Consider the following 8,571-nt stretch of genomic DNA (forward strand, 5'->3'; position numbering starts at 1 on the left):
TTTGCTTTAGTCATTGATGTTGTTTCTTTGACTGGAGGAGAGCAATACTTAGTTCAAAGGTTCTTTGATTTGGGGTTGTTTCACTTGCCTGCAGTTTCATGCATTGTCTTGCTGGTCCCCTTCTTCCTTCAGATTTTGTCTGTTCAGTCCCCAGTCTTTGTTAAATACAAAAACTGAAGAAGTAAATGATACTATTTTCTAGAGAGCTGGTCATTTACAGCTCTACAAAGGAAGCTGTAATTTGCTGAGAAGAATGGTACAGTGTTCAGATGGATTGGGTATGGCAATACAAAGGCGTTATTTCTCTCTGGAGTTGCCCTTTTGGATGCTGTGAAACCATCCTTCAAACAGGCTTTCTGTCCATTATGCGGTTCAGCGTACCAGCTGAAACCAAGTGGTACTGCTTTTCAGATACTTTTCTCACAAATTACAGCCTGTAAAAATCCCTATCCAAAGATTTTATTCTCCTTGACCTCCTTAACAGGTTTTGAATTCATGAACCTGTACTGCTGGAAGCGGTCGCAGCTGACCTGAAAGCTTGGTAAAGCTGCATTTGTTTCTTAATGTACAGTAGAGGTTGAGTAATTGAGAGAGCTTTGGTAAAACATAAATTGTACTTGAAGGTGAGCGTGTATGCAGTCAGCGCTGGTTTAACTTCAATTTAAAAAAAAAAAAAAAAGGCATTTTGGCATTTTGCCTGCTTGTTAAACCAGGGCTGTTCCTCCTGCGGGCAAGAATTTAAGCTTCCAGTTGCCTTTCTTTCCCCGATTTGTGTTAGCTGTGTGGGCAGGATGGAAGTAGTAGTGCCTAGTGTAAGAAATAAGGTTCCATCTAATATACAAGTTTCGGTGTAATGGAAACTGGCTCACACCTCTTGCCTGGGAAGTTTTTGTGCTTGTGGCTCATCTGCATTGCAAAACAAGGGCTGCGTTCTCTTACCTGTCACAGCCTCCTTGCCACAGCTCACCTAACTCTCAAAAACAAATAGTTTTATCATTAAATTATTCTATAGCAGCTAGAAGTCCAAAAAAAATACTTTGTCAGTGTTTGTTGTTTAATATTTCAAAGTAATTTTCCCACTGAAATTTGTGTGTTAAAGGTACAAAAGTTATTATGCAGAAGCGATCCAAGATAAAGGATGTGCCAGAGTGCTCGAGGCATAGAGCATATTCTCAGTTTAGCCATCTTCCATGAAGCCATTTTTCCACTAAAATACAGGGGTGATTTTCCCCTTTAGAGGAGAGGAAAAATAATTGTAAGTATACCTTTTAAATTTTGTTTTGCATCATGGCCCTTTGAAAGTTAAATAGGAGTGCTGCCCTTAACATGTTAAAAGCAGGAAATGCCGGGTGCAGGTTGTCTTTCTAGAATATGGAAGGCTTCATGCAGCAATTACTTTGCTATGTTGTGTGAAGTGTTCTGCAGACAGCAGCGCTTGCAACAGTTGCAAGGTGGTGGCTGAGCATTACCTGGGTGGATTTCACCTGCTGCAGCCGGGTGCCTGTTTTGGCTGGGGGCGCAAAGCAGTTTCCCAGACCTGCCTGCTGTGTAATGCAGTTGGGGTTGTTCCGTTGGGGAGGGAGGGGGGAGGCTCGTGGGTGCCTCAGGTACGAGGAAATTGCACTGCAGAAATGTCGCACCTCTGCCCTGACTTCTTTGAAACCCTCCCATGGAGTAAGACTTCAAGTCTCCTCCTCGTGACTATTCATCTTCAGTTTCATCCTGGTTTCCTTTTCGGATTTACCTGAAATGGACCCTGGTGATTTTGGGATTAAAGCTAACTAGCGTTAAGGAAGCAAACAAAGGATGCCTCCAAGTAAACCATTCTGCTGGGAAATGGCTGTTTCTACCAGGGCGTTCGGCTGAGTTCCTCAGCCTTCCTTCGGGCAGGAGAGAGAAACCTGCACTGTGGGACATGAAGCGTCTCTAACACCTATTTCAACAGGGACCATCCAGACGCTCCCTTGGCAGCTTTGGGAAGGGTCTGGGGGTGGGGGGTGGGGGTGGGGTGGGGGGAAGCTCTGAAGATGGCAGCACAGGGCAGAACCAGGGCTTGCCCTTGCAGACGGGAGATGGAAACCTTACTGTGCCAGGACTCAGTGGAGTCTTTGGTAACCTCCCAGCAGTGACACAATGCTCCAGCTCTGGACCAGGTGCTGTGGCTGTCACCAGACAGGTGAGACCCTTTATCCCGAGGAGGGAGTTTAATTTTTTTTCCCCCCCCTGTCCATTAAAAATAACGTACTAGTTAAAAATGAGAAAAGCTCCCCCTCCTCTCCCTGTTTTTATTTACTAGTAGCAAAAGCTTCAAACCTTCTAAATCCATTTAAATGTGGATTTGAAAATATGCTGGTTTAATTATGTAATTGCGTGGGGGTGGTGGCTAATTCACAGGTTCGTACCAGCATCACAAACCACATCTATAAGGTATTTTCTCTTTTGTAAGTGATCCCATTTGAAGGGGGGTGGGGGGGGGGGGGTGGGAAAGCTTGAGAGGACTAAGCCTCTGTTGCATAAAAATTTGGCTGAGACTCTCCAAAGAAAATCCCAAATGCCTGATCGCTCTGGTCAGAAGTGTGTGATCTGACCACACGAGGTTATGGTATGGCCCTCTGTGCAGATGAAGCAAGGTGAGGATAATCTTCAGTTCCCCAGGAAGCTGGGCTGTGCTCCAGCAGGAGGAAGCAGGAGGGCAACGCCAGCCATCACTTTTTGCTGGCAAGCAGTGAGGTTACCCACTTGCCTGAAATATTTTCTTCACTGAGGAGTGGAAAACTGGCTTAGGGTCATTGATAAGCCTCATCTTTCCTGTGCAGAAGATCCTGCCTGGGCCTTGGTTCTGTATCCGTGGCGGTAGGAGGCTCTCACCTGCTGGATCATTCACATCCCCTTTGCCTTTCTATTCATACTAGAGCTGTTTCCCTGCTGGAAAGAAAAGGGATGGGGAATCTTTTTGCTTTTTTGCTCGTGTGACTAAAGAGGTTCTGCAGCTCGAGGACGGTCTAGGGATTTCATTCTTGACCCACAGGCTCTCAGGTTTAAAGTGACTAAGGAGAGGGGAAAAAACCTCGGTGTTCCAACACGGTTTGCCTGTGGAGAGGCGCCAAGCAGTTGCACGCCAGCGCTGCTCTCCCTGCTTTCCGGGTTTGTACCTGGCGCCGTGTTACAGTGAGCAGCCACAGCCTGCAGGAGGATGGCTGAGGCGAGCCGGCAGCTCCGGAGCCGGGGCTGGGGGAAGATGCTCTGACAAACTCACTCATCCCCCCGCGCACCCCGAGTCTCACCGAGGGCAGCGCTTGCCCCGCAGCTGGAGCCGGGGCCGGGCGGCGGGGGCTGGGGAAGGGATGTAGGCTCGGGGGGCGGCCGGGCCGCCCCTCCCGGGGCCCTGTCACCTCCCAGGTAAGATGAATGTCCCATCCATCATCCCGCAGTCCCCGAGGGGGCGGGAATTTGCTGGGCTACTGCAATTTAACTGGCCTCAGCCGGAGCGGCTTTGTTGAGCCGAGCGGGCTGCGCTGCTGCGGGCTCCGTTGCCAGGACCTGTCATTTACATACGGGATGAGCAGGGACAACTGCCTCGGGGATGCCTCCCGGCTTCTCCCGCTCTTTCTTTTCGGGCGAGTTACATTATAAAGGGGATCGCTGCCCCCCTCGGATGCCCGTTTTCCTCTGAGCCCCAGTGACACGGCTGCGCTCCCCTCTCCCACCGCCGGGCGACACCGCGGCAGCCCCCTGCCCTGCCTCCGAGCCTGTGTCCCTCCGTGTGTCCCCGTCCTGCCCCGTCCCCGCCCGCGGGCGCCCGCGGCCCCGCAGGTCCCATCGCCGGGAGAAGGAGGACGAATGGCCGCGGCGCCGGGAGCCGGTCGCACGAAGGGCTCCGGACGCGCTTTTTCCTGCCATCCCACCCGGGCAGCGCAGGGGGAGGCGGAGGGCAGCTGGCGGGGCCGGCCGGCCCCTGGGTGCGGGCTGCTCGGCCCGGGCCGCCGGCCGCCCCGCCATAAATCGCGGCGCTGCCCGGGGCGGGCGCTGCCGCTCGCCGCAGCCGGTGGGCTGGCCCGGGCCGCCCCGCCCCGCCCCGCAGCCTAGAAAAGCGGGGCCGGGCGGCGGGCGCTGCTCGGCGGCAGCGAGGGCTCCCCCCGCCGACCATGAAGAACCCGGTGCCGCAGGCGGCCTCGCTGCTGCTGGAGAAGCTGCTGCTCCTCGTCCACGTCCGCCCGCTGCCGGCGGGCTCCGGCGGAGAACCGCCGCCGGCCCCCAGCTACTACGACACCAGCTGCTTCAAGCGGGGCGACCTGCTGGAGGTGCCCCGCACCCTCTTCGTCCACTTCGGCATCTACCTGGGCGAGAACCGCGTCGCCCACCTGATGCCCGACATCCTGCCCGTCCTCACCGGCGACCGGCGGCAGATCCAGCAGGTGGTGACCAACAAGCGGCTCATCCTGGGCGTCATCGCCAGGACGGCCAGCATCCGCGTGGACACGGTGGAGGACTTCGCCTACGGCGGCAGCATCCTGGTCAACCACATGGACCGGCTCTTCGAGGACCAGGTGCTGGCCAGCGAGGAGGCGGCGCGCCGGGCCGAGAAGCTGGTGGGCGCCACGGCCTACAGCTTGCTCTGGAACAACTGCGAGCACTTCGTCACCTACTGCCGCTACGGAGCCCCGGTCAGCTTCCAGACGGACAAGGTACGGCGCCGGGGAGCCCGGGAGCCGCTCCGCCGGGGGGGCGCGGGGCTGCCGGGAGGGGCGGTGGGCGGTGCCGGGGGCGGGGCTGCCCTTCCCGGGGGGCCCCGCTCCGCTCCCCGAAACGGGGTCAGCCGGCACCGCGCCCCCGGGGCCGCCCCCCGCCGGAGCTGACGGGCCCCCTGCCCGCAGCGGTGCGGAGCCGCTCGGGAGGGCGGGTGACCTGGCCTCCGCTGGCTTCCAGCGGCGAGAAGAGCGACGCTGAATTCGCGGGACGATTAACAGGCGCTTAAAAAGCAGCTCCGGAGCTACCGGAGCCCGCTGGAGCCGCGGCCGGTACCGGGGCCAAGCGGGGCCGTGAGCCAGCCCCACTCGCCCTGTGCTGCGCACTGGGGAGCCCGCTGAGGGCTGGGGTGCTCTGGAACGGAGGGACTGGGCAGCTCCAGCTTGCCCCGTTAGAGCTTTCCTCTTTAATCCTGATCTTTTGCTTTTTTTTTTTTTCTCCCCCCCTCCAGTTCTGTGAGACTGTGAAGATGATTATTCGGGACCAGAGGAGTGTACTTGCTTCGGTGCTTGTGGGACTAGCATCAATAGTCTGCCTGGGTTTGGCACCCTCCACCACGCTCCCCACTATCTTCATTCCCTTCATTCTGTGGATGGCTGGCTAACGGCCTGCTCGGAAGCTCGCAGCCACTGTCTGTATATAGGATGTATGCTACTGTATTTATGAAAGCATCAGTGTCACGTAAAGTTTCTTAACCTTGTGTGCTGTTTTTAAATACAGCTTTGTCTAGAACGCAGTGCACAAGGCATAGCTTACTGTGTAAGCCGAATAATAGATTTCCTGAATCTCTGTTGGTACATTTTAACACACCTTGAAATCATGAAAAAGTAGGGTTGCGATGCAGTTCTGCTCCTTGCCATTAGCCATAAGTGATTCTGGTAATGCTTTCACATTCTTCAGTTTCTTGGTTGCATATCCAGGGGCCATAACTATTAATAAAAATGGATGATGGTGTTCCACAAAGTGAAGGATGTGGAGAACAAACTACTTGCCTTTTCCTTAGATACAGCGTATATTCAGAAGTCACTGTCTTCATTCACTAGAATATCCATTAGTGGAGATACAAGTAAGTAAACTGCCTCGATTTGATAGCAAAGAAGAAAAAACAGCTCTAGGCTGGGTGCTGCGGGAACACATCTGGCCGGATCAGCTGTAGTCATTTCCCTTCTGGGAAGTTTTCACAAATCTCTCATTTGTATGACTTGTATAAACACTTGCTATGGTGTTGAACAACTTTTTAACTGGATTAGTGGTAAGGAAAGACAGCAATTCCTCAGCGTTTTCCTTGCTACTGGTAGTGGTTAGTATGGCTAATACAAATGGCTACAGAGGGGTTTTTTGAGATGCAGGAAGAAACAAGCTTGCTGTATGACAACTAGTGACATACAAATGTTGGAAGTTTCCAGCGTGCCAGGGCACATGGCAGGGAGGTGGAGGACAGATGCTCATTCTAGTTCCTGCCTTCCCTCAGCGCTGGGACCGATGTGGATGCCATAAAGCATCAGGGATCACTGGAGCAGTTTCTGTGCTGGCTGTATTGTCATTTTGGATATTGCCTTAAAACAACATGCTGTCACGTGAAAGATGACGTGTCTTTCTGCACTCGTCCCTTGTGAATAAGTATTCACTCGCCAGCAGTTGGTGCTAAAAACGTTTTCGTCTTCTGTTGAGGCCTTTCCATTTATCAATAACTTGTAAAGTTGGACTTGAAATCAAGTTCATCTAGCCAATTGTTTGAGCGCTAAAAACCTTTGCTATTTTTTTTCTTAGCAATGTCTTGATGTATGCAGAGAAATTGTTCAGCAGCTGGAATGCCTTGCCTGCGATACACGCACTTACACATTCACGCGCTATGCTTGCCTTCCTTTCTGGTCAGAGGCAAATACGGTGGTGTCTTCAGCGAGGACTTCTGTGAGTGGTGTTCAGTATCCCGTCATCAGCACTGCTACTGAAGCGGCCACTTTCCCTGGTTTTAGATTCGTTTAACCATGCTGTATAAACCCATCCTCCTTGCCCTAGACCTTACAGCTGCTTGAAGATTGGATTCTTGAACTGTCAGTCTATCTGGCCGCTCTCTAATCATCTTCTTCTGGCTGCTCCACTCTAACCGACGAAGAATGTAAAGACTGGGGTGAAATTCCAGGCTGTTAGGAGACAGCAGCATGACTGCTGCTGCCATCAACCAAGGGAGGATTTCAGCCCAGCTTTCAGTACGCATTCAATCTGCAGCCCAGCTCCAAGCAGCTGGATATCAATTACTGCTGGATCCTTGCAAACAACTTCTGTTCCGCTTTCAAAGATTGCCATGTGTAGTGTAACTGTTTCTGGTAAACTTTTCAAATTAAGGTGTTTTTTAATTAACATGAATTGCTTTTTCATCGTGTATGTGTTAGTAATATTGACATAAATACTAGTGTGTTTTTTTTACTTGCTGTGTGTAAGGTATGAACTGTAGTCATTACTGTAATTATATAAATAGAATTTATTCATTTAAAAATGTCTACCGGTCTCTTGAAATGGAGTGTAATGCTATAGCATTACTCTTAACGTACCCCAGTAGGGCACTGAACAGTCCATTAACATGCAGTTACATGGTGTCTGATTACAGGTAGGCTTTTCTTTTCCCCTTTATTTACTTGGGATTTATAAGCATTCCAGTAATTCTTACAATTCACTTATGCAATAAACAACGGGGTCATGACCAGTATCCAAATCATAAGTGGGATTGTTGGAAGGCAGGGAAATGTTCCTGCTCCAGCTTCACTATCAAAGGACCAGTGCTCCTGCTTTGCTAATGCTATTGAGCAAGAAGAATCCAGATTAGACTGGGGGGGCTAAAGAGGGATTTTCATGGGTGTCCATGAAAGAAATGAAAGCAGTTCCTTGCAGACTTCCACCTCTATTAGTAGAATTTCCTTCAAAGAAAAAGTAAAGTTTTAACATTATGAAATACTATGAAATGGTCTAGAATGTCTCCTTGTATCCTTTCATCAAACAGAAGTAATAATACGGGCATAGGAACAGAAATTCAGCTGTGTGTTTGGGAGCTTTTTCCTACCAGCTCTAATTCTAGCAGAGATCTGGAAATTGTGTTAGAAGTCAGGCATGAGTCAAATTCGTCATACTCTGGGAGGAAAAACAAGGCTAGCAGGCATGAATTCTCATGTTCAGCTCAGCCGGTGGTGTTTGTGCTCTGAAATATTTTGGTCAATGTCAGCGTCAACTTTTTTTCTGTAATTACTTGAGTAAAAATAAGCACATGCCCTAGGTGGAGCATTGCATTTCAGACTTGAGCTCAACTGTGATGCTGTTGAAGTGAAGGAGCTAGTTATAATAAGAAAAACACAGAAAACTGTGGAGCGGTTCAGCTGTTTGGAAATGTGTGTGCTTAGAAGTGAAATTGTTCATTGGTAACTAAGTGATGGTGACGGGGAGTGTAAATCTAGAGTTGCAGCTCATTTTAGTAGTGGGGCTGTTTTGAAAAGCTGTGTGGTTAAACCAGAAGATGTAATGGAGGAGTATAACCATCACCCCTGTGCCACTGGGAAAGGCAAGTAGTGAAGACATCAAGTCAAAAAGATAGATGTTGCACTTCAGGCTTTCCAAAGAAAACAAAAATAAAATGATCATTCACAAGGCTTGAAATGTTTTTACAAACCCTGCATTTAAAAGGAAAAAAAAAAAGTTGCTAAATGAAGGCATTAGAACAGTGAGCTTTCTGTTTGTATTTATTTTAGCTCGGAACATAAATGATTACTCATTTTGTGGTGAACAGTCATCTGCTGCTTGATTTCACCTTTGGGTCCTCCTGTGCTGAAAGAGAAT

The 8,571-nt window shown here is 50.4% G+C and overlaps 1 protein-coding gene across 1 annotated transcript; it reads left to right on the forward strand.

The window, feature by feature from the left end:
• The first annotated feature begins 4,129 nt into the window (after nt 1–4,129).
• On the forward strand, nt 4,130–8,571 carry LRAT (lecithin retinol acyltransferase). The gene is made up of 2 exons (XM_055700922.1): nt 4,130–4,685; nt 5,198–8,571. Exons 1-2 carry the CDS (start codon nt 4,146–4,148, stop codon nt 5,348–5,350), a joined length of 693 nt encoding a protein of 230 aa, XP_055556897.1. The 5' UTR covers nt 4,130–4,145; the 3' UTR covers nt 5,351–8,571.

This window comes from Falco cherrug, chromosome 1 (genome assembly GCF_023634085.1).
Source record: "Falco cherrug isolate bFalChe1 chromosome 1, bFalChe1.pri, whole genome shotgun sequence".
NCBI lineage: Eukaryota > Metazoa > Chordata > Aves > Falconiformes > Falconidae > Falco > Falco cherrug.

Coding starts and splice junctions, on each gene's coding strand:
- LRAT (XM_055700922.1), top strand. CDS start 4,146: ATGAAGAACCCGGTGCCGCAGGCGGCCTCGCTGCTGCTGGAGAAGCTG. Junction 4,686..5,197: donor TCAGCTTCCAGACGGACAAG/GTACGGCGCCGG, acceptor CCCCCCCTCCAG/TTCTGTGAGACTGTGAAGAT.